Consider the following 26699-nt stretch of genomic DNA (forward strand, 5'->3'; position numbering starts at 1 on the left):
AAATAAATAAAAAATATTAATAATAATAAAATTAAAGAACCACATTGCAAACTGGACTTTGCAAACTGAAGGAGAAATCTCGTTGCATCGAAAGAGAACTTTTTAGTCTGGTTTAACCCTTCATGAAAAGCCTGGCGCAATGGAAAACCCCTCTTGTTTTTCTGAACTTAATTGCCTATTTGGCATTTGAATCCAAGCAACAAAAAATAAAATAATAATAATAATAATAAAAAAAATGTAAAGACCACACTGCAGTCTAAACTTGCAAACCCAATGAGAATTCTCATTGCACCGCAAGAGAACTTTTTGGACCGATTTAACTCTTCATGGAAAGTCTGCGCAATTGGAAGTTAATTGCCATTTGCACCCAAGTAAAATAAAAAGTAATAATAATAAAGTTTAAAGGAGTTGTAAAGGAAAAAAAAATTTGGCCTAAAATTAATGTCTGCAAGGTAGACAGACAGAATAGTGTAATGATTCTGTTAAAAAACGAGTAAATACCTATTAAATTCCTTCATCTATATCACCTCCGGCGTTCTAGTTTCTGTTCTCTCATTCACTTCCTGGTTTGCATCGCTCGTTCATGTAAGAACTACATTTCCCAGTATGAATCGCGGCACGCCCAGTAATTCACACCTCCTTGAATTCTCTAACACGTAGAGAGCGTCCTGCCACACAGATGTAGTTCCCAGGAGGGGGTGAACACGTTAATGACCACCGCAGTAAAGCCTCCCTTCACGGTGGTCAGTAACAATCAGACAAGCAGGAAGTGAACAGAACAGAGAAGAAATAGAGCAACTTCTGAGCAAAAACAAACAATGAGGAAGTGAAAAGAGGAATGTCTGCAGGTAAAGGATGCTTATTATGAAAAAAAAAATGTTTCCTTTACAACTCCTTTAAGGACCACATTGCAAACTAGACTTACTAAAACCCGACGAGAACTTTTTTGGTCCGGTTTAACCCTTCAAGGAAAGTCTGGCACAATGGAAAACCCCTCTTGTTTTTCGGAACTCAATTTCCATTTGCATCGAATCAAAAAAAACATTCAATCAATAATAATAATAAAAATTGAATGACCACATTGCAGACTAAACTTTCAAACCCAATGAGAATCCTTGTTGCGCCAAAAGAGAATGTTTTGCTCCATTTAACCCTTCATGCAAAGTCTGGCGCAATGGCGAACCCCTTGCTTCTTTCTTTTTTTTGGAAGTTAATAGCCATTTGCATCCAAGTATAATAAAAAAAAAAAAAAGAATAATAATAAAATTAAAAGACCACTTGCAAACTAGACTTTACAAACCCAACGAGAAATCTCGTTGCGCCGAAAGAGAACGTTTTGCTCCGTTTAACCCTTCATGCAAAGTCTGGCGTAATGGCGAACCCCTTGCTTCTTTTTTTTTTTTTTTTTGAAGTTAATAGCCATTTGCATCCAAGTAAAATAAAAATAAAAATATTAATAATAATAATAAAATAAAAAGACCACTTGCAAACTAGACTTTGCAAACCCAACGAGAAATCTCGTTGCGCCGAAAGAGAACTTTTTGCTCCGTTTTTAACCCTTCGCAGAAAGCCTGGAAACGATAATGAAAAAACGCCTTCGTTTTCTGTTTTTTCCTTTCGGAAGTTAATCGTTCTGTAAGAAAAACAAAAAGCGTTTCCGAATGTCACTGAAAGGGTGAAGAAAGGTCAGAGTGACAAATCCCCCCCTGGGGTGGGGTGGGCAGGAGTAGAGAAAGGCTGGGGCTTGGAGCCATTGTTGTTCTTATCAGAGGAAGAGGGAGAAGCTTGATTGACAGCTGGAAATGTGATCCTGTGAAAGAGACACACAGCAAAGGGGAGGGAGAGAGAGAGAGGAGAGGGAGAGAGAGCGAGAGAGAGAGAGCGAGAGATGGATCAGTTTGGATAGGAGGCCCCTGGAGGAGAAGAGGAGGAAAAGCCACACAATCCAGCTCTGTCAATGCAGATTACAGCTTGCACAGGGGGAAGTGCTTGCTAATAATTAATGTTTTTTATTCAATTTGGAGGGAGTACTCTGAAGCTAGTCACAATCAGGTGGGTCTTTTTTGCAACTTTTTTTTTACCCCCCCAGTAATGTTGCTCTCCCTCTGATAGTAAGCTTTGATTGCATTGCAATCCCCCTTCTCCTTTCCTCTCTCCCCTCTCTCTCTACTCCCGTTAGGTGCATTGCAAGTCTTGTTCATCGCCATTACTAGTTGTTGCACACGTTTGCAAATCACAGATCTCCACTTGCAGCCTGGGGGGGGAGGTGTAGATATACAAAACAGCTCAAGACTTCCGCTTCCACTGTTTATATTTGCAAGTTTGTTTATTTTATTTCATTTTATTTTTTTATATTTTTATTTTTTTCCCTTCTCTCTTCCCTTTTCCTGAGCTGTTAGACATCCTCATGCAAATGTAGTTCGGGGGGCACTAGAGGGAATTTTTATGAATGAGATCGGAGGGGGAGGTTGATTAGCTATGCAAATGCAAGCCTTTCATTCATGGTTTCCTTTTTTTTTTTTTTTTCTTTCTTTTTTTTTTTTTCTTCCTAAAGCCATTTTGCTCCCTGGAGGTTGCTGAAAGCCCAGATTCAGAGGAAAAAAACAGACGATAAATGAGCTCGATACCCCTTTTCTGACTTAAGATTTGCGTAAAATCTAAAGGGAATGGACGGATTTTGCGACCAGCAAGTGCCTTACGTGGTCACCAATGTGAGTCTTGAGAAAAGTTTCTTGATTGTACCTAGAAGGGTCACTGTTGAGCATTAGAAAGAAAAAAAAGTTTTCTATTTACATTATTTTGTATTACTGTGCTCACTGCACTTTATTAAAGTGATTTTTTTTTTATTGGCTTAGGCCCCTTTAATACCTTTTGTAGACTCAGCTTGACTATCTCCTTCTGTTTTTATGATTTTTTTTTTTTCATTATTATTTTTATTGGTTGAATAAGATGGACTTGTTTCTTTTTTCAACCGGACTAACTATGTAACTAGCTCTTTTAATATCTAGTAAATATACGTTATCTTTGTCGTACAATTGCTGCTGCACCTAGCGGGGGTTAATAAGGCTTTTATGAGTTAGGACTTGCTTGCACACTGGATTTTCATCTTTTTTTTTTTTAATGAGGTTATTTATGGGTTTTTGTACGTCTGTGGTGGCTACGATGGCAGGGAGAGGTGTGCAGGTCTTGCATGGTTTTTAGTTGACTTTGTCTCAAAACAGTGATTCTTCTGCTGTTTTTAGAATACGAGTGGGAGAGTTTGCCATGAGAGGACAAGCAACACCAGAAAAAGAAAGTTTTTAAGCAGAGACCTGGCTCATGATTCAGAAGGTGAGAGCTGTGACGCACTCTTTGGAATATATATATAATTTTTTTTTTTTTTTCCCAAACCAACTCATTAGTAGGGCATTGTCTATCTGAATCCTCTACTAAAATAATGACGTAGTAATCTTTCTGCCAAGTGTAACCTATGTCAGGTAATTGTTAAGACAATGGAGACTTTTTGCTGCTGGCGAAACCACAAGTCCCAGCAATGTTTTTAGTGCAAACCCTGCTACATCTTGGTAATTTTATAGCCATAGGGTAAACTACGTTGGTAATTGCAAGGACAGTCAAGTCTTTTGCTGCTGGCGAAGTCTCAAAAACATTTTCAGAGCAAACCCCACTGTGTCCTGCTAGGTCTACTACTTGGTCAACTTCCTACCTATGGGTACATGTCAAGGGTTGACAGTCTTTCTACCTTAGGGTTAACTGTTCCTCTATGCCAACGATCCTTACGTCAATGCAATCTGTATGCTGCTGGCGAACTACAAGTCCCAGCAACATTTTCGTAGAAAACCCCACCATGCCTTGCTAGGTCTACTACTTGGTCATCTTCCTACCATAGGGTACGTGTCAAGAATTGACAGTCTTCCTATCTTAGGCTTAACTGTTCCTCTATTGTCAATGATCCCTAAGTCAATCCAACCTGTCTGCTGCTGGTGAACCACAAGTCCCAGCAACATTTAATAGCAAACCCCACGTGCCCTGCTAGATTTACTACTTGGTCATCTTCCTATCATAGGGTACATGTCAAGGATTGATACGACAATCAATCCTTGAACCACAAGCCGGAGCAAACCCCATCATGCCCTATTAAGTCTACTACTTGCTAGTCTTCCTACCTAAGGGTAAACTGTTCCTCAATGTCAACAATCCCTAAGTCAATCTAACCGGTCTGCTTCTGGCAAACCACAAGTCTCAGCAACATTTTGAGAGCAAACCCCCATCATGCCCTGCTAGGTCCATTACTTGGTCATCTTCCTACTATTGAGTACACTTTGTCAAGGATTGCTAGGACAATCCAGCCTTTTCTTGGTGGTGGACCACAAGTCCAAACAACGATTTTTAGAGCAAACTCCATTGTGCCTTGTAGGTCTACTACTTTTGTAGCCTTTCTGCCATAGGGTAAACTGTTCCTTTTTAAACCAACAATTCCCAAGTCAATCCAGCCTGTCTGCTACTGGCGAATCACATGTCCCAGCACCATTTTTAGGGCAAACCCCACTGATGGTGAACCACAAATCCCAGCAACATTTTTAGAGACAACTCCATCGTGTCCTGATAGTTCTACTTCTTGGTATTCTTCCTACCATAAGGAAAACTGTTCATCTACGTCAACAGTTGCTAAGTCAATATAGCCTGTCTCCTGCTGACGAACCACAAGTCCCAGCAAAGTTTTTAGTGAAAACCCCACCATGCCCTGCTATATCTACAACATGATAATCTTTCAACTGTATGGTAAACTGTTTTATCTACAATGGTAATTGCTAGGACAGTCAAGTCTTTTGCTGCTGACAAGCTGCAAGTCCTAGCAACATTTCCAGAGCAAACCCCATCGTGCCCTGCTAGGTCTACTACTAGGTAAACTGTTCATCTATGTCATCAATTGCTAAGTTAATCTAGTCTGTCTTCTGCTGGCGAACCACAAGTCCCAGCCAACATTTTCAGAGCAAACCCTATGGTGCCCAACTGGGTCTTCTACTTACTACTATAGTGTAAACTGTTCATCTACATCACCAATTCCTAAGTTAAACTAGCCTTTTCGTTGCTGGTGAACCATAAGACCAAGTAACATTTTCAAACCCCATCGTGCCATTCTGGGACTTGAAGTTCTTTCTTGTTCCTCCAGTGGTGAGCTGCTCTGATCTTGGTCTCTAGCGCCTAAGCTGAAATAAACTACATACACTAAAAAGTGGTTTATTTTTGGCACTTTTTAATATTTTTTATAGTATTTGGCATCTACATTTGCCTTCTAGACACTGACTGAGTTGAGGTTGAAATGTATGTCTTGTTACCCTAAAAAAGCAAAGTATAAGGTGCAAATCACTGTAGCTTGGTACAAAGGAGTTGACTTAATAAAGACAAACAGGCTGTTGACTTTACAAGGAAACTTCTACTACTTGGTAATCTTCCTACCATAAGGAAAACTGTTCCTCTACGTCAAAAGTTGCTAAGTCAATATAGCCTGTCTCCTGCTGACGAACTACAAGTCCCAGCAACGTTTTTAGTGCAAACCCTACCAATCCCCTGCTATATCTACTTGTCTTACTAAATTGGGTGAAGCTTGGTTGACTTCTATCATCCAATGATGTACAAGCAAACAGTACTGTTGGTTTTATTTTCTATACATGTGATTGGGGATTCTATGAAAAGTGAATTTCCATCTCAATGATGGGAAATTCCCTTTGCAAAGTGATCAGCCTATTTGCCTTTAATAAAGCAGCCCCATAGGGTCACAGGTAGTCCTTCACCAGTTTGGTGTGCTAACCATATTCTGACTTAGACGTCCAAGACTTATTATCCTTGCCACAGCACCAACCTCTTCCAAAGCGTTCTACAAAGTGAAGCCACATAGGTGGCTGTAACATATGTTGTGCTTATAGAAGGGACGGGAGTTGTCTTAAAGGATCTAAAAATAAAAAATAAATTAATATTAAGATCTTCTTTTAGAACATACAATGTATCAAATTGTAAATGTATTTAACTTTGTCTTTCTAGAACTCTTTCAAGATCTCAGTCAGTTGCAAGAGACGTGGCTTGCTGAAGGTAAGAGAGGCCAAAATGGTTGGAGAGGGGCGAAAAATCGAAAAATGGAAAGGGGGGAAAAAGAAGAGGAGAGGAAGAAAGAATGAAAGAGAAAGGGGGGGGAGAGAGAGAGAAGTACTGAACTTGCTGTCTTAATGTTCAGCCCAATTAATTGAGCTTTAAAAGAGCCACCTCAAGTGTCGTGCATACATTAGAGGCTGTGATGAGTTTGTCTTTGGGGACTTGGGAGCTGCTCTATCCAGTGTCATCACAAATTACTAGGAGAGGTTGCTTCCAGCACACAATCACATCTGCTTTTGGCCAGAACTGGTGCTGCACGACTTGAGGTTCTTGTCAGCCTGTCTCTCTCTCTCTCCTCTCTTCTCTCTCTCTCTCTCTCTCTTTGCTCTCTGTTCAATTTTTTTTTTTTTTATTGCAATTGATCAGCTTTTATATCAGTGCACCTCAAGAGACTGCATCACACAAGCAGCGCAGGGCAAGAGGCAGCTGTCTTATTTCCATCAGCACACATGATCCTGTGGCGTTCTACCAGAGTAGCTTTCTGATGGCACAATCTGCTCTCATTGAGTTCACTAGGACGGGATGCTTCAAGAATTGAGTGCAAGTGCCTTCTTCCCACCTTGCTCTCAGCACAGGACTCTAGGTGTGTATGGAGTGGTTGGAAAGGATATCTGATGGCAGCTGGATTTTTTAGAGTTATTTTAATTTTAATTTTTTTTTAATTGCATGTTTATGTATACATTTTATTTTTAAATAATACTTTTATTGAGACATATGTTATGTATTCGTAGTACAAGAGTGTAGAATTTTATACGTGCCTGAAAACATTTTATTGTATCTATGACTTTATATATAATTTTTTATATATATATATATATATATATAAACAGCAAGTTGAATATACACATGTTTATTTCATTTTGTTTCTTATTACTGCTTTTGGGTAGGGTTGGAGTAATCCCAAGCACATTTCATGGAAGTTTTTGCTCATTTTCCTAATACATGTTTCGACTACCGATACTTTATCAGCATTACTCTTGTTTAGTTTTTTTTTTGTTTGTTTTTTGTGCAGAGGAAAATGTGCTATGACTTCCATCCCATGTTGTTGCATACTGTATTACTGTATTCTACTGACAGGTTTTGGTACACTGCTATGTGTAGTGTGGAAGAGTTTGGTTGACTTATTTTGTTTGTGTACACTTTATTTTTTTTATTTTTTAGCTTTAGGTTATTCTTTGTTTGACTTTTTGCTTCTACATGGATAGTAAGGGGGTGGCTTAATAATGTACTTTATGTACTAGCATGTCTATAGAATGTGTTAGTATGTAAATTATGATTGTTGTGGTGGAAAGTGGACAATTATTTGATTATTATTATTATTTTTATTTTTTATTTTTTTTATTTTTGTGTGTGCTTGTAGGACTTGCAATATGGGGCATTTTTTTTATGGACAGTAACTTTCTCCGTTTATCTATAAATAATTATACAGGACGGAGCAGATGCTATGAATTGTTCCCGTCCAGCATCCAATCCTTTCTCCCCATTTAGCTTGTCATCACTTCTTTTATTTTGCATCCATTATTTAATTTATAGCACAAATGAAATCATCTTGCAATTTGGATGCCATGTTTTACAGCGTAGCTTTCTCAACTGAGCAGTATGTGGCAATACTTTTTTTTTTTTTTTTGATGCTGTAATGTTGTTGGGATATCAGAGAACATTTTTACTTTTTTTTTTGTGAGGATTTGGAAATTAATGAACAATATATTATAAAGTGGCATGTTGGAATTATAATTTTTTTCGAGTATGCTGTAAGATTACACTAAGCACGGTTCTTGGTTGAGTTGTGAGTTATCGGCACACGGATGAATCAGCAATCCGGTTTGGAACGCCAGGTGTCAAAGTACCTGTCGAGACAGGTTCTTCTATTAAAAGTGCCAGAAGTTGTAAATATTTGAACGGCTCGGAGGCTAGTGTTTTTATTATTACTTTTGTCTCTCAGTTGGAAATACTACTCTCTATTGTTTTGGACAGAAAACGTTAGGTTGTTTTGGATAAGGCTTCATAAAAATGTAATTCTTCGGGAGCAGATGCTCTTACTGGATGACAATTTTATTTATTTATTTTTTTCTTAAAAATGGTTAGCCTGTTCCAACTATGACTTTGAAGCTGTAGTGTGTTGTGTAATTTTAGACAGTTGTGGTCATCCTTTTTTTTTTTTTCTCAGACTACTGTATTTCTTTTGATTTTTTTTTTTTTCGCGTGTTTTAAGAATTTTGGGCCCACTTCAAATATTTTGGGACTTTACAATGTAAAAACTAGAACATTCTTACTTTAGCATCCCCATCTTTATTAATTGTTTGGGCAATATCCCTTCAAAGTTCTAAACTCAATGTTTGTGTGCCTAACATCCATTGTTTGTTCTTGTTGGGCTGGATTTTCAAACTTTTGGGGCTTACCGCTACACATGAAGCATATTTTGTATAAGTTGCTCTTTAAGACACAGATGTATATCTTCTGATACATGGCCATTGCTTTTGTCAGTGTATGCCTCTTGGTTGCTTAGACACATATGTTCAAACCCCCCCCCCCTTTTTTTTTGGATATATCAAATTGTAAGGTTTTGGGGGTAAGTGTTCAAGTGCCAATAAAAGTTAAATTTCTTTAACTTGCACGATTTAACCATTTTTCTGTGGTTGTAGGAGAAGATTGGCTTGGTGGTCTGTACCATATGAATTATTATTATATATTTTTTTAAGACGTGACTCTTTGGTGTCATAGTCAACGTCCTCTTTGACGCTGTAACCTTTAACACCATTGGGATTAAAAAAAAAATACAATTTGGGTTCTATAGTTGTTGAGCCTTTTTTTTTTGTAAAACAAAAAAGCACCAGGTCTCTGGCTACTTTAAAATTGTTTGAATAAAATCTGGGCTAACTACCCCCAAAAATGGAGCCTCTGTAAATTAAGCTCTGTAAGTTAAGCCCTACGCATTATACAATTTTCTTATTCAATTTCTTTTAGATTTACCTTCAACGATGTAGTACAAGGGCCTGTCTGACTGCATACAAATTGAAAGTGTTAAGGTTTGACCTCCTATATTATATTGTTTTGGTAAATCTTGGAAAATTGTACAAGGAAATTTGTATAGTTTTTGACCAGCTTTAGTATGTTGCTATGCATGTAGTTGCAGTATCTCATCAATATTAGCTGATGTGGTGTTCAGTGATTTTTTCTTAACTAGAACAGGCAGACTTTTATTATTTGATGCATCTCCAATTTAATTTTTCTTATTTTTTTTCCATGATAACATTTCCTGTTGACAGATGGGGTATAACTGAAGTTAAGTTACCGAGCAATTTATCTAGAAACGTCTGAATTGCTTGATGCCACCAGGTTCAGTGCTCTGTGTTCCCGTCCCGTTCCCTAAGTTGTGTTCTGTTTATTTTCTGCTTGGTGGAAACACATAATGAGGGTTTGAAAGCAACTGGAAAGTCATTGGCGTATTCAGTAACAGTACAAAGGGCAGTCTTGTGCATTAACAGTAGTAATCAGATTTCATTCATCTTCCTAGCTATTGGTTGCGTTGAGTTTCTGCACCCCCCCCCCCTCCCCCGCCTCTGATGCCGTTATTGAAGAAGCCCCATGGTGGCAGTTTTGCTTGTAAGCCTAGGCAGTGACTAATGGTTGATGCTTATAATGGATAACCTAGCAGTATCCATGTTAGGGGAGGTGGGTTGGTCCAACATGACAGGTGCTTGACCTAGACTTTCAATCGGATGTAGCAGGCTTACATGGCAACTCCACTGCTACCTTTTAGGAAAGGATGGAATTGCATTCTCTCAAAACACTTGAAAGTTGTTGGTAAGTTTCTCCTCAAATCACAGCATCTGTGATATTTAGGTGTAACGCAATAACAGTGTCCGTTTTAGTTTTAAAAGGAGAAAAGTTTTTTTTACGGAGAAAAATAAAAAGTTGTAGCAGTCCAAATCAAGTTAATTTAATGCAATAATAGTTTCTGTAGCCAGAAGTTAATAAATACAGACATCTTATTTTTTTGTGTTATATTATCCCTCTAGAATTCGCCTGCTGCTAAGACCCCCCCCCCCCCCCCCTTCTCTCTAAGGTGCTGCTAAGTTTTTAGGTAAAGATTGAAACTTAGGCTGGCTATACATTACAGTTTTCTTGTACAACCGTCCTTTTAGATTTTCCAAAACCATATAATATGAGGTCAAACCTAAACAATTTCAATATGTATGCCATCAGGCAGGCCCTTGCACTACATAGAAATCTAACAGGAAATGTATTAAGAAATGTTCTAAATTTATGGCCAGCTTAACGTTGTTGTTGTTGTTGTGTTGTTGTTTTTTATGGTAGAAAAATAATTTAGGACATTCTTGCAGCTGTTGTGCAATGCAAGCATTTCTATACAGTGCGGGTTCATTTGGTTAATATTATATTTATTTTTTATTTGGTTATGCAACCCCTCTGTGTTTTTTTTTTTTTTTTTTCATTGTATGTCAAAGGTTTAAATGGCAGAGAATTATGGGAAATTACTCCTTTGTTCCAGCTGGTCATTTTATTTATTTCTTATTTATTTTTTTAACTATTTTGTATAGATATGTAAACTTGGTCTATATACCAACTTGCTCTTTCATCGTGCAAAACATGAATTTGCTTGCTGAACCATGCATTTAGCAACCTGTATCCCCGCCACTTTGCAGGGATACAGCTTAGGCTAGAGCAAACCATTTGGGCAGCCACCAAAATACCAATTTGCAACACAATCACAGGGATACTCCAAAGACATGCTGGTAGGTTAATTGGCCCTAAAATATGAATGTGAGTTAGGGACCTTAGATTGTAAGCTCCTTGAGGCTAGGGACTGATGTGAATGTACATTGTATATGTCAAGCGCTACGTAAATTGACGGCGCTATACAAGTACCTAAATAATAATAGAACCATTTGGACAGCCACCAAAGTTCCAATTTGCAACACATCTCATACTTCTGCATGTATTGATACTTTGTAGGTTCTTGTCCTAAAGATTGTCAAGGTGAAGGTAAACTTAGAAACCAGGTAGCCAAAAAAGAAATTCTGAGCCATTGGAAACATCTGCTGCCATTTAGTCTAAACTGACTGGCTCCCGACCTATGAACTTTATGATCTACCAGAAGAATAGTGTCACGGTATAATGGCAGAACTTGACATTGTGGTTCTGATGTGCCCTATTTTGATGCAACCAATCTTTGACTGGACCCAAGAACTTTTGCCGTTATTTCTTTCACCAGGATTGGTTGCATCAAAATAGTTTGATGCAACCAATCCTGGTGAAAGAAATAACGGCAAAAGTTCTTGGGTCCGGTCAAAGTTTTGAAACCTGTTTGGCTCCTGTGCAGTCAGATCATTTGGGATCTGGGCAAGGGTCATTTTGATAAGGAGGGTACAGCTTCTAGGAAGAAACAGATCTTTCATTTATTTATTTTTGGTTAGAGATCTGCTCCTCTCCGATCCTTCCTCCTTAGGTTGGCAATGCATAGATCTACTTGTCGGTACTGGCGGCAGGTGGTGAATGATCTGGTCTTAGCATCTGCTTGGAATTGCCCAATTCACCTAGCATATGACGTGTTGCTATTTTGCCTATACAGTTAGTCCCCTACATGCGAACCTTCAAGTTGCGAACTGACAAAGATACGAACATACGTTTGCATGTCCAATCGTGTGAGTTAGTTCACATTTCCGGTGGTTGTTTTTCTGTGTACTTTGCTGTATACAGTACTGTATCTATATTTCAACCTTTTTTCATAAATTATTTGTGTGAAATGTGTTATCAAACCTATTACAGTAATTTATTGGGCCGATGGTGTTGCTTGTGAACCTAGGCTAACTTTATTGGACTTACAAATCTGCTCTCGGAATGGAACTTGTTCATATGTAGGGGACTTGCTGTATAGAAAAAAGAATGCCCAATAGATAGCGGTCTTCCATGATTTCTCTTATATAGATCTTTAGATGGACCTCATTTAGAATACTGTCCAGGTTTGAAGACCTTGCTTACAAAAATATATTGATAAAATAGAACGAGTTCAGAAACGGGCAACAAAAATGGTGAAAGGTCTGAGGGATAAAACTTATTAGGAGAGATCCATAGTAAATTCAAGCTGGCAACTTGGTGTAGTCTATAAAATCAAAATCTTTATTGGCTACATACTAAAACACACTGGAAACAAGCTAACGCATTTTGGCTGTAAGAGCCTTCCTCGTAGCATAGATATTAGGAGAGGAACTTAATATGTACAGTCTGGAGGAAAGAAAGGGGAAGGGGAGAGACATGATTGGAACCTTTAAATACATCAAGGAGATGAATAAGGCTCAGGAGTGGCAGTATTTTCAATATGAAGCCAAGAACATGGGGACCTGACCGCCAACTAGCAGGAGGAAAGTTCAAAACGAATCTTTAGAAAGTATTATTTTACTGAATGGGTAGTGGATGCATGGAAAGACTTCCAGCAGAAGTAACGAGTCAGTCAACAGTAAGTGGATTCAAACATGTTTGAGACAGACCTAGATCTATACAAAAAGTGTGTGTGTGTGTATATATATATATATATATATATATATATATATATATATATATATTTCATTATTTGGGATCTGGGCAAGGGTCATTAGATAAGGAAGGGATGGATATACAGTATATATATATATATATATATATATATATATATATATAAAATAAATGGGGCAGACTTGATGGACCACTTGGTCTTTTTCCTGCTGTCACTCTTCTATGTTTCTATAAAAGATTTTTGCAGAGTACGTTTTTTAAATTATAACTAACACTGTCTGGAGTACAACATCCATATACTTTAGAAGATTGTCACCTACCATGGACGTTATTTTTTTTATTTTTTATAACTACACATTTGTTGGATCGTCTCTTAAAATACCCTTTTTTTTGAGTGTCTATGTACACATTAGATACTTGTAATGTTCCGCAAGAAGTTGCCTTTTACTTTGTACATTACTCTGTTTTTGTTTTCGATCTTTTTTGTTGAAATTTTCACAAAGAATAAAGCATTTTCAAAATGTTCCTGTTGGATCATCTCTTAAAATACCCTTTTTTTTTTTTTGGGTGTCTATGTACACATTATATACTTGTAATGTCCCGTAGGAAGTTGCCTTTACTTTGTACATTTTGCTCTGTTTTTGATTTCAGTCTTTTTTTGTTGAAATTTTCACAAAGAATAAAGCATTTTCAAGGAATTGTACTAACGTTGAAAATGTTCCTGTTGCATCGTCTCTTAAAATACCCTTTTTTTTTGAGCGTCTATGTACACATTAGATACTTGTAATGTCCCGCAAGAAGTTGCCTTTTACTTTGTACATTGCTCTGTTTTTGTTTTCGATCTTTTTTGTTGAAATTTTCACAAAGAATAAAGCATTTTCAAAATGTTCCTGTTGGATCGTCTCCTAAAATACCCTTTTTTTTGGGTGTCTATGTACACATTAGATACTTGTAATGTCCCGTAGGAAGTTGCCTTTACTTTGTACATTTTGCTCTGTTTTTGTTTTCAGTCTTTTTTTGTTGAAATTTTCACAAAGAATAAAGCATTTTTAAGGAATTGTACTAACGTTGAAAATGTTCCTGTTGCATCGTCTCTTAAAATACCCTTTTTTTTTTAGTGTCTATGTACACATTAGATACTTGTAATGTCCCGCAGGAAGTTGCCTTTTACTTTGTACATTGCTCTGTTTTTGTTTTCGATCTTTTTTGTTGAAATTTTCACAAAGAAAAAAGCATTTACAAAATGTTCCTGTTGGATCGTCTCTTAAAATACCCTTTTTTTTGGGTGTCTATGTACACATTAGATACTTGTAATGTCCCGTAGGAAGTTGCCTTTACTTTGTACATTTTGCTCTGTTTTTGTTTTCAGTCTTTTTTTGTTGAAATTTTCACAAAGAATAAAGCATTTTCAAAGAATTGTCCTAACGTTGGAAATGTTCCTGTTGCATCGTCTCTTAAAATACCCTTTTTTTTCGGTGTCTATGTACACATTAGATACTTGTAATGTCCCGTAGGAAGTTGCCTTTACTTTGTACATTGCTCTGTTTTTGTTTTCGATCTTTTTTGTTGAAATTTTCACAAAGAATAAAGCATTTTCAAAGAATTGTCCTAACGTTGGAAATGTTCCTGTTGGATCGTCTCTTAAAATACCCTTTTTTTTTGTACATTTTGCTCTGTTTTTATTTTCAGTCTTTTTTTGTTGAAATTTTTACAAAGAATAAAGCATTTTCAAGGAATTGTACTAACGTTGGAAATGTTCCACTATATATGGATTGGATATGAAAAACATCATAATACCCAAGCAGAGAGAAACATTGCTCTGTTTCATAATCACATATTTTTTTATACATTTTTTTTGCTCGAATTAGCTCACTAGCTTTACTTTGCAATAAGAAAACAAACCTAGCTTTTTTTTTTTTTTTTTTTTTGACGTAGTAAATTCAATTTGCCATGTTTTTCCCCTTTCTGCAGGTTCTCAGGAAGGGTGTGATGCTGAAAAGCTGTGTGGTTGAACCACATGGTGGACTGTGTGAGTGTTTTGTGAATGGAGGAGGAACTCTAGCCCTGATTGCTTGTCTCGAGAAACTGTTTAGGAGATCAGCTGTCTCATTCACTGGCAGAAAGAGTGACTCATACATCTTCTGTCTTGTTTGGCTGCGGGTCATTGTTACAGTGGATAGAACTCATTTTAATTAAATCGCTAACCCTTTGTGCTCTGACTGACAAAGATGTGTTTTGGTTTCTTAGAATCCCTAGTCTATAAAGAGCAAAAGCAAAAAAACAAAAAAAAAAGCTTTTGAAAGCACCTAAGAAGGTGTCAGCCGTTTGCTGGGGGTCTTCACAAATCTTCTCAAATCTTCATAATCTGCCTCGCTATTTTTCATTCTGTTGACTTAGTAAATGCATGACATCTTGGGGGTGGGCTGGAGCTGGCACGTAAATGTTAATACAGCTCCCATCTCCACCTCCGCAGCCACTAATAATAAAGGAAAAACAGGCTTCCGATTCTGTCTCCAAATAGCTATTAGCAAACATTATATGCGGGTATGCGGGTCTTTACAATGAACTGCTAGGCTTGCATGTGAGATGTCTGTTTTCCAAGTGTTGGAAAAAAAACGTTTTTTTTTTACTGTGTTTTACGGATTGAATGATAAAAGAGAGCTTGGGTATGACGGTGCAAAGTGCAGTTAGTTATATCAACCAGTCAAAAATTACTTTCTGAGGTCTGGCTACAGCAAACTGAAATATTTTTTGGCTGCTTGAAGTTTTTGTCCTTCAAAGTATTGCTGCTCCAATCCATTTACCGGCTTAGGACGATATGTGAAGTTCAGGAAGCAATGTCGAGTGATCAGAAATCCTCCTTTTCGGACGCTTTAAATTGCTGTATGATGAAACCTTTTGCAGCGGCTTAGGCCGCGTACACACGATCGGTCAAACCGATGAGAACGGTCTGATGGACCGTTTTCATCGGACCAAACCGATCGTGTGTAGGCCCCATCGGTTATTTATCCATAGGTTAAAAAAAAGCAATCTTGTTTTAAATTTAACCAATGGATACCTAACCGATACAAAAAAAACGATCGTCTGTAGGCACCTCCATCGTTTAAAAATCTATGCATGCTCAGAATCAAGTCGACGCATGCTTGGAAGCATTGAACTTCGTTTTTTTCAGCACGCCGTTGTGTTTTACGTCACCGCGTTCTGACACAATCGGTTTTTTAACTGATGGTGTGTAGGCACGACTGACCATCAGTCAGCTTCATCGGTTAACCGATGAAAACGGTCCATTACTGTGTGTCTTTGCTGTTTGCATAACTAAATAAGTCCCTTAAATTGCTGGTGTTGCCTAATAGGTGCTTTGCTTTATATGCATTTAACATGGCCATTGAGTAGGTATCCAGCTTGGGTAGCATCAGAAGTCAGCCATGAAAGGATGATCCCATTGTTGAGAAGTCATATTCTGCAAATTAAGGCAGAACCATGAACGGTATGGACACCTGAGTAGATATGTTTATGGTAAGGAGGAAGTGTGTAGACCTGAGTAGGCATATTCATGGTAATTAGGAAGTGTGGACATCTGAGCAGGCATGATCCTGGTAAGAAGAAAGTGTGGACATCTGAGCAGGCATATTCATGGTAATTAGGAAGTGTGGACATCTGAGCAGGCATGATCCTGGTAAGAAGAAAGTGTGGACATCTGAGCAGGCATGTTCTTGGTAATTAGGAAGTGTAGACATCTGAGCAGGCATGTTCATGGTAATTAGGAAGTGTGGACATCTGAGCAGGCATGTTCAAGGTAATTAGGAAGTGTGGACATCTGAGCAGGCAGGATCCTGGTAATTAGGAAGTGTGGACATCTGAGCAGGCATGTTCATGGTAATTAGGAAGTTTGGACATCTGAGCAGGCATGTTCAAGGTAAGGAGGAAGTGTGGAAACCTGAACAGGCATGGTTATGGTAAGGAGGAAGTGTGGAAATCTGAGCAGGCATATTCATTGTATTGAGGAAGTGTGGACATCTGAGCAGGCATGTTCATGGTACAGAGGAAGTTTGGACACCTGAGCAGGCATGTTCATGGTACAGAGGAAGTGTGGACATCTGAGCAGGCATGTTCATGCTACAGAGGAAGTGTGTAGACCTGAGTAGGCATGTTCATGGTACAGAGGAAGTGTGGACACCTGAGCAGGCATGTTCATGTTAAGGAGGAAGTGTGGACAAATGCCTCCAACACTGGCTTATCTTGGGTGACACCGTAACAGCTCAACATGATTTCCTGACCAGTCTGATAAGTGTTTTACTGTGCCGAACAACAAGATGTGTCTATTGCCTATAAAATTAGCCATAGCTTGTGTCCTCTGTACAGGGTCAAAATGAGTTATGACAGCAATAAATATCTTATTGACTGAAGTCAAGTGTCAAATGGTTTGGATGAAAAATGTGGTAGTCATGACCTCTTTTCGCGTGCACAGTTCTTGCACAAATGTCAAGAATATACATTTTTGGAAAGTAGAGGCAGTGTGTGCCACCATTGATAATATAGGAGCCTTGGATACTTGTGCTTCTTTTGAGACCTGGATCCCAGGATCAGAACCCCTGGATACTACCATTGAGACTTGGGTACTGGGATTGTCCAGACTTCACCTTTTATGATTGCCCGTCTTATAAATTAGCTGAATTTTAGGCTTCATCGTTGATGCTTTGAGAGTATGATCACGGTTGACACTTTGGGTGTAACAGGAGCCCAAATTGCTGAATATTCAGATCCTAGAAGAAACTAGGTATATCTATGGAGTAGGACAAACCTGCACAGATAACCTTGGTAGACCTTTTTTCCTTATGACTAAATGTTGTGTTGGATTATTTCTGACAATACACTGTTGTTTTTCCAAGATATAACTGTTGATGGGACATCGTATTAACATTGGTATTTTGGGTAGCTGAAGGTTCTTAAGATTTTTTTTATTTTTTTGTCTGTCATGATAGTTAGATTTAGTTTTTGTTTTTTTATGGTTCTGTCATCCTATTCTTTCTTTAAAGGTTTTGGGCCAGATCTGGGTAAATCCCAGAAGCCAGTTATGCCCTGTACACACAATGAAATCGGTTTAATGGATTTTTTCATCAGATATCCGATGAAGCTGACTTTCATCAGTCGTGCTTACACACCATCGGTTAAAAAACCAAACGTTTCAGAACGCGGTGACGTAAGACACAACGACGTGCTAAGAAAAATGAAGTTCAATGCTTCTGAGCATGCGTCGACTTGATTCTGAGCATGCATGGATTTTTAACCGATGGACGTACCGACAGACGATCGTTTTTTTCTATCGGTTTTTTAACCATCAGATAATTTTAAAACAAGTTCCTAGTTTTTTCACCGATGGATAAAAAAACGATGGGGCCCACACACGATCGGTTCATCTAATGAAAACGGTCCATCAGACCGTTTTCATCAGATGAACCGATCGTGTGTACGCGGCATTAGGCAACTGATGGTGCATACGTTTTTAATGTATTTTGCATTGTGAGTGGTTGGCTGTGTGATTTAGTTCTTACCTTTTAACTTTGGACCCAGGGTTCAGTTCTCTTTCAGGAGATTGAGGAGCTTGTCTTTTTGTGTAAGTTTCCTTTTGGTTCCTCTGGTTTTCTATAGCATGCCAAAAATATTCTGGTAGGTCAATCGACATCTAAAGAAATTGGTCCAGTTTAGGTTTTGATATATTGAATTTGATTCAAGTTACACATTTTTGTATTGCTATGAGTACTATAGAATATATTTATATCCTGCCTTTCTTCTCGTTTTTGTTGAGAATATTGTTGGTCTTATGCCCTGTACACACGATCGGTCCATCCGATGAAAACGGTCTGATGGATTTTTCCGATGGTCAGTCGTGCCTACACACCATCAGTTAAAAAAACGATCGTGTCAGAACGCGGTCACGTAAACCACGTACGACGGCACTATAAAGGGGAAGTTCAAATCCAATGGCGCCACCCTTGGGGCTGCTTTAGCTGATTTTGTATTAGTAAAAGACGTTTCGCGCTTTTCTGTCTGTTACAGCGTGATGAATGTGCTATCTCCATAACGAACGCTAGTTTTACCAGAACGAGCGCTCCCATCCCCTAATTTAGTCTGAGCATGCGTGGATTTTTAACCGATGGTCGTGCCTACTAACGATCGTTTTTTTTCTTTCGGTTAGGAATCCATCGGTTAAATTTAAAACAAGTTGGCTTTTTTTTAACCGATGGATAAATAACCGATGGCGCTTACACATGATCGGTTTGGACCGATGAAAACAGTCCATCAGACCGTTCTCGTCGGTTTAACCGATCGTGCGTACGCGGCCTTAGAGTTTGTAAGAAAATAATATTTTGGACAATAAAAAATATATTCAATCATAAACAAATTGGTCCCAAACTGATTTTTTTTTTCTCTGCCATTACTGGTCCCCGGGACACCATGAGAAAAAGCAAAAGTTTGGTGCAAGTCTACAAACCTGACTGCATGAAAACTGTTATGAATAAAAAAAAAAAAATATAGGATAGAAAAGGCCAAAGTCTTGTAACGGAATCCTCCGGCTTTTAGATTAACAAAAAAAAACAACTCCTGGTTTCCATGATGCTTAGGTCCACACCATCTAGTAGGAGAATCTAGTGAACCCATGTTTATCAACCAAATTAAATATGTTGCCTTTGTAATAGTAAATGGTTTTCATGAGTCTGTTTCTGTACTATGGTATGTATTATTTATTTTGGTCAACCCTTGATATACCTGGGCTGGACAAATCCTAGAAGTCAGCATGCCATTTCTGTTGCACGCCTTGTCAGCTCCTAGACTGGAGCCTGAATCGATCTTCTCATGCCGTGTCTCTATCGTTGCTAAGTTTCCCTGTATTCTCAAGTAATTAAAAAAGATAAATAAAAAAGAGAATTTCCTACTCTTACTATTTTGTGTTCTGCTGCAATTTATACTGCTTGATATTCTTTAGCAACCCAACTGGCAAGTCCCAAGACCGATAAACTCTCACAATTTTTGTAGGACATTTGTAGACTTATATCACAGTTATCATCAAATATTTGCTATGCCTACTCTAGACTAGAGAAAAGAAAACGTTTTCCTGCTGCCGACGTTTTAAAAAAAAAAAAAAATTTGAGTTTGAGGGACGCTCTGCAGTGACGGGACCCTTCGTAGAAGGTACATGAATTGGTAGATATAAGATTCTTATTGAAGTTCTTAAAGTGGAGGTTCACCCTAAAACAATTATATACCATTACATCCAGCATACTTCTGACATCTACAGTATGCTGTTTTTTTGCCGTACATACCGTTTCATTGTTATTTCCCCCCCGGCTTCCGAGTTCCGCGGGAGTGGGCGTTCCTATTCAGAGGTTAGATGATTGACGTCTGGTGAAAAACTTCCCCTGGCGCATAAGGCGTGTCACCAGTTTTCCGTAAGTAGCCGACCTGCGAGTCGGCTCTATACGGCGCCTGCGCCCGCCGTGTCGAGGAATGCCCACTCCCGCGGGAGCCAGAACCCGGAAGCCGGGGGGAAAATAACAATAAAACGGTATGTACGGCAAAAAAACAGCATACTGTAGATGTCAGAAGTATGCAGGAAGTCATGGTATATAGATGTTTTTTAGGGTGAACCTCCGCTTTAAGAACTGACCTTATAAACAAGAAAGGTTGAGACTTTAAATGAAACACACGGGCCCAGATTCAAGTAGAATCGCGCAATATTTGCGTGGGCAAAGAGCAAATTTTTTTCTCTGCGCCCACGCAAATATTGCGCTTTGCCCGCGATTCACGGAGCAGTTGCTCCGTAAATTGCGCGGGCAATATGCTAAGCAGCCGGGCGCAAGGCTGCCTAATGTAAATGATCCCGCCGGGGGCGGGAATCATTTAAATTAGTCGCGCTCCCGCGCCGAGCGAACAGCGCATGCTCCGTCGGGAAACTTTCCCGACGTGCATTGCGGCAAATGACGTACCTTGCGTACGCAGGGCCCGCGCAACTTTTGTGAATCGGTGGTAGTATGCAATTTGCATACTACACGCCGATCACAAAGGCCGCGCCCCCTAGCGGCCAACGCAAGAATGCAGCCTGGGATGTGAAGGCATAAGGAGGCTTATGTTTGTCACATCCTAGGCTGCATTCGGTGTAACGAGGTTCCTGAATCAGGAGCACTCGTTACACCGGAGCAAGTAAGCACTTGCGCCGCGCAACTATGGTTGCGCGGGCGCAAGTGCTTCTTGAATCTGGGCCAAGGTGTCTCCATCCTTGGTTTGGGTAATAGAAAGGGGTAAATGGGACTTTGAATGAAGCACATAAGAAACCGGATCCAGAAGTAAAACATTTATCTAACAATCATTTACATAACGTAGTCGAAAAAAAATAGTATTACAGTAAACTTGGTAAATTGGTGGACCATTTACTTTATTTATCTGACCTTGGCTAAAAAAAAAAAAAAAAAGTGGAAAGGAATGTGCAAAAAAAAACTAAACTGCTATCCTGAGTAGAATATAATAAACTTTTAGAACTTGTCGGAAGCATCCTGGACATTAAAACTGGTAAAAGACGGTTGCCGTTGATCAGGTTGTTACATGAGCGTCTACTCAAGTCATTGAAGGCTTGCAAGGTGTATGATTGGCGCAAAGGCCTAAGCCCTGTACACACGATCGGTCCATCCGATGAGAACGGACCGATGGACCATTGTCATAGGTTAACCGATGAAGCTGACTGATGGTCCGTCACGCCTACACACCATCGGTGTCAGAACTCGGTGACGTAAAACACAACGACGTGCTGAAAAAAACGAAGTTCAATGCTTCCAAGCATGCGTCGACTTGATTCTGAGCATGCGTGGATTTTTAACCGATGGTCGTGCCTACTAACGATCGGTTTTGACCTATCGGTTAGGAATCCATCGGTTAAATTTAAAACAAGTTGGCTTTTTTTTCAACCGATGGTTAAATAACCGATGGCGCCCACACACGATCGGTTTGGACCGATGAAAACGGTCCATCAGACCGTTCTCATCGGTTTAACCGATCGTGTGTACGCGCCCTTAGACTGTTGATGTTTTTCTTCTGATTTGCTTGTCGAAGTTATACTAAGGTTTAATCATGAAGGCCATTCCGCGTGCAGAGTGAATTTTAAGCCTGGCAACCAATGAGATTCCAGTTCACTGTACCCAGTGATGGATACATTCTATATATCGTTAAGGATTTCAGAACTTTGCACTCAGAGGCTTTTTTTTTTTACTCTGCATTCAGTAAGATCTTATGTGATTGGATTTTTTTTTTTTCGTGTCCTCTGTCAATTTGGGGCAGCCAGGGCTCTCCCATCTGTTGCACTAAGCAAATGCAATAATGAAATACGCTAAGCTTGTGATTGGATACAGATACATTCATCTGTCTGTTAGTGCTTACTATACACGTTGGTTTCTTTATGGCAGGGAAACCTTTATACTTGCTCTTGTTTGCAAGTGCTATCTCTGCGTGCAATAGCTACAGGTAATCCGATATCCCGTTTTTTGGGGGAACTACAAATCCCTGTGTGGCTGTTCAGGTGCCTGCTGGAACTTGTAGTTCTGCAGTGTTAGCCAGGTGCATAATGCAAATTGCAAAAGGTCCTGATTGGTCAGACTGCAGTGTGGTAGCGCTTTTGTAGACACCAACGGGTTAATGCATGGTACATCAGCATTTTGTTTTTCATTATTGTGATTGATGATAATGTAGCCTAAGTATGATGCTGCATTTACCACTTGGCAGCTTTAACCCTCTTTGCGCTGCCCGTGTGCCTTGTTTCCATTGCATCAAATCCATCACTCAGATGCTTGTTGGCATTTCCCAAAAATGGCAGTGCAATTTTTTTTTTAAGGGGAATTATAGGGAGAATTTTGAGATTAAAATAATACCCAACAGCACCATGAAGTGCTAAACATCTATTGACTGGCACCCCAGCGATTGATGGCTCAACTTTTTATTTACTGTTTTTTTTTTTATCTCTGTTGGTGATAATGTGGAAATAGCACACATTCAAGTATTCTGGCCCAGATTCTCAAAGGGTTTACGACGGCGCAACGCAATGTACGCCATCGTAAGTCCTAATCTGGGCCGTCGTATCTATGCGACTAATTCTTAGAATCAATTACGCATAGATACCCATTAGATCCGACAGGCGTAAGGCTCTTACGCTGTCGGATCTTAAATGCAATTTTTTTTTTGCCGCTAGGTGTCGCCTCTGTCGTTTTCTCCCGTCGAGTTTGCAAATTAGCTAAATATGCGAATTCCCGAACGTACGCACGGTCGACGCAGTGAAGTTACGACGTTTACGTTAGATTTGCGCGGCATAAGGTTGCCCCTGCTATATGAGGGGCAACCAATGTTAAGTATGGCCGTTGTTCCCGCGTCAACATTTTTAAATTTACGTCGTTTGCATAAGTCGTCCGTGAATGGGGCTGGACGCCATTTATGTTCACGTCGAAACCAATGATGCCCTTGCGACGTCATTTGGAGCAATGCACTCTGGGATATTTTCCAGGCGGCGCATGCGCAGTGCGTTCGGCGCGGGAACGCACTTAATTTAAATGCTCCACGCCCCCTACCCGGCTAATTTGAATTAGGCGGGCTTGAGCCGGGTGATTTACGCTACGCCGCCGCAACTTTACAGGCAAGTTCTTTGTGAATAAAGCACTTGCCTGTAAAATTTGCGGCGGCGTAACGTAAATCAGATACGTTACGCCCGCACAGTTTTACGCCCATCTACGAGAGTCTGGGCCTCTGTGTTTATTTTTAGTCAGAACAGTGTGGAATTTAGAACAGTTGATAAAAATAAAGTTAAAAGCTTTGGAAAAAGCCCTGTTTCCATAGTTGCTTTTTTATTTTATTTTTTTATTTATTTAACCATTTATGCTACACGTCTCTCTATTCTGCTGCAAAGCTGCATTGAGATATTTCTTGTGTAAACAAAAGGGTTATTTTATTATTTTTTTTATTTTTATTTTTTAACAGTCTAGTCACAGAGTTGCTGCAAATTCGCCCAAATTACAAAAAGTTTTTCTATTTTATTAATAATGATTTGTGACATTTTCCAACTCTTTACAGTTGTATGCAGAAATAGGGGCACCCTTAGGTCTTGTCCCCTGTCTCTTCGTACTTTAGAACGCTCCCTTTGGAGAAACTTGGCCTCTTCAAAATGTTTCTTGAATTCACCCAACAGTCTATCTGTTCTTGGTTGACTCTTTTTTTTTTCTTTCTCGTTCTTCTTTGCACAGAGCTTCTAGTCAAGAAATATTCTTAGGTTGTCTTTGCGTGTGCTGAAAATTTAACATCGAACATCGAATCACAAACTTTTGATAACTGATCATAATTCAAGCAAATTAGTAGTAATCATGTGTTAAAATTGGCACACATGTAATGTTTATTTCTTATAGAGGTCATGCTCCTGCCTAAAAAAAAAAGTCACAAAAAGTACTGTGATGTTATTTGTTTGGGGGCGCACATACTTTTTTGTGTTCATCTGTTAGTGATTGAAATTGGCAATTTCCACCAACATAGATAATACTATATTGTAGTAATAATAATAATAATAATTATAATAATTAATATAATAATGATATTATTAAAATATTAATTATACAAATATATTATTATAGTTTATATTAGAATATATGTATGTGTGTAAATGTGTGTGTATATATATATATATATATATATATATATATATATATATATATATATATATACATACATACATACATACATACATACATATGTATATATATGTGTGTGGGGAAAAAAATATATAGATATCTATCATTATATATATATATTTATATATATATATATATATATATATATATATATATATATATATATATATATATATATATATATTATAAATTGTGTATAATATATATAATATATATAAAATAAAAAATTATATATATATATATATATATATATATATATATTATACAAGATTTTATATATATATATATATATATATATATATATATATATATATATATATATATATATATATACACATACATTTCATATATGTATAATATATATATATATATATATATATATATATATATATATATATAAAATAAAAAATGTGTGTATATGTATATATATATATATATATATATATATATATATATATATATATATATATATATATATATATATATATATATATAATGTGTTACCAGTAGCAGGAACCTTTTTTTCTATTCTTTCAACTAGATAATTTTTTTTATTTATTTTTTTGTATATATCTATCATTCTATATATATATATATATTATAAATCGTGTATAATATATATATATAAGATAAAAAATTATATATATATATATATATATATATATATATATATATATATATATATATTATACATGATTATATATATATATATATATATATATATTTTTATATATATATATATATATATATATATATATATATATATGTGTGTATATATATACACATACATTTCATATATGTATAATATATGTATAATATATATATATATATATATATATACATATATATATATATATATATATATATATATATATAATAAAAAATGTGTATATATATATATATATATATATATATATATATATATATATATATATATATATATATATATATATATATATATATATATATATATATATATAAAATGTGTTACCAGTTGCAGGAACCTTTTTTTCTATTCTTTCAACTAGATCATTTTATTTATTTATTTATTTGTATTTATTATTTTGTGGTTGTGTGTGTGTTTTTATTTTTTTTCAACCTGACCAGCTTTGTAACTTTGCAAAATATAGCAATAACATGATATAGTTTAGGGATAATGAGGACAAATTTAACAACAAATTTAGTTTATTTAATTCCTACTTTTAATCAAACGTTCCTGCAAAAAAAAAAAAAAAATCCTACTTTATTTTTGATCTGCCAAAATAAATATTTAAGATCTGAGTTCTGACCGAACAGGAAACGAGTGGCCTTGTGTGATCATTATTGAAATTTCTACAGCACACCTACATAAATGGTGCTAAAGCATGAGGATTAAAAGAGGTAAAATAACTTTTATTTTTCATGCGTTTCACTCCCACCGCTTTGGCGTACACCTCTATCTTCCGCGTACAATAGGATCGCATAACGCATAACGTCTGAAGGACAAACATTTGCTACATCAATACAAAAGTTGCACAATAACCCCTTTTCATTTTCCTGGTTTTACTAGCTAAATACACAGAGAGGGTACACAAACACTGAACAATAGGCAGTTTGTGGCTGTTTTACATATGTGTACAGTGCACAATTTCATTGCAGGCCTAGTGCAGATCACTGGTTGCTTGTGTGCTAAGGGCAGCATTGCTTTGCATGTGGTTTTTGGAATTGATTTTAGTCTCGAGAACTAAATACTGTGTTTTATATGTATAGTGGAATCTGTGTTGTACTTTCAGACATGCAAGATGGATATATTAAAATCCTACCCTATTATTTTTTTTGCAACCTTCTAGTAGTGTGTGAGTGTTTGTGTGTATAGTGACTATATAAAAAAAAAAAAAAAATAATCAAAAAAAAAAAAAAAAAAAAATATATATATCTATATATATATATATACTTTCCAACTTTTAAAAATGCAACCGCGGGACATTCATTACATTTTTTTTCCATGCCATTAAAGTTGTTAAAGTGGTGGTTCACCCGGAAATGTACATTTTTAACATTAGATTGATGCTCATTTTGTCTAGGGGAATCGGGTAGTTTTTTTTAAAAACGAAGCAGTACTTACCGTTTTAGAGAGCGATCTTCTCCGCCGCTTCCGGGTATGGGCTGCGGTACTGGGCGTTCCTATTTGATTGACAGGCTTCCGACGGTCGCATCTATCGCGTCACGATTTTCCGAAAGTAGCCGAACGTCGGTGCGCAGGCGCAGTATAGAGCCGCACCGACGTTCGGCTTCTTTCGGCTACTCGTGACGCGATGTATGCGACCGTCGGAAGCCTGTCGGAAGACTGTC

The 26699-nt window shown here is 37.6% G+C and overlaps 1 protein-coding gene across 3 annotated transcripts in view; it reads left to right on the forward strand.

Annotated features, from left to right (window-relative positions):
• The first annotated feature begins 1881 nt into the window (after nucleotides 1–1881).
• Nucleotides 1882–26699, forward strand: part of ETV1 (ETS variant transcription factor 1) — a 101257-nt gene continuing 76439 nt past the window's right edge. The window contains exons 1-4 of one of the 3 annotated variants that reach the window (XM_040352258.1): nucleotides 1882–2052; nucleotides 2555–2711; nucleotides 3243–3330; nucleotides 6040–6087. In XM_040352258.1, the coding sequence (XP_040208192.1) occupies nucleotides 2667–2711; nucleotides 3243–3330; nucleotides 6040–6087 (181 nt within the window). In that variant the 5' untranslated portion in view covers nucleotides 1882–2052; nucleotides 2555–2666. Of the gene's footprint in view, nucleotides 2053–2554; nucleotides 2712–3242; nucleotides 3331–6039; nucleotides 6088–6300; nucleotides 6731–26699 lie in introns of those variants that run through there. The other 2 variants (XM_040352260.1, XM_040352259.1) reach the window with 2 other exon arrangements.

Source organism: Rana temporaria, chromosome 5 (assembly GCF_905171775.1).
Source record: "Rana temporaria chromosome 5, aRanTem1.1, whole genome shotgun sequence".
Lineage (NCBI taxonomy): Eukaryota > Metazoa > Chordata > Amphibia > Anura > Ranidae > Rana > Rana temporaria.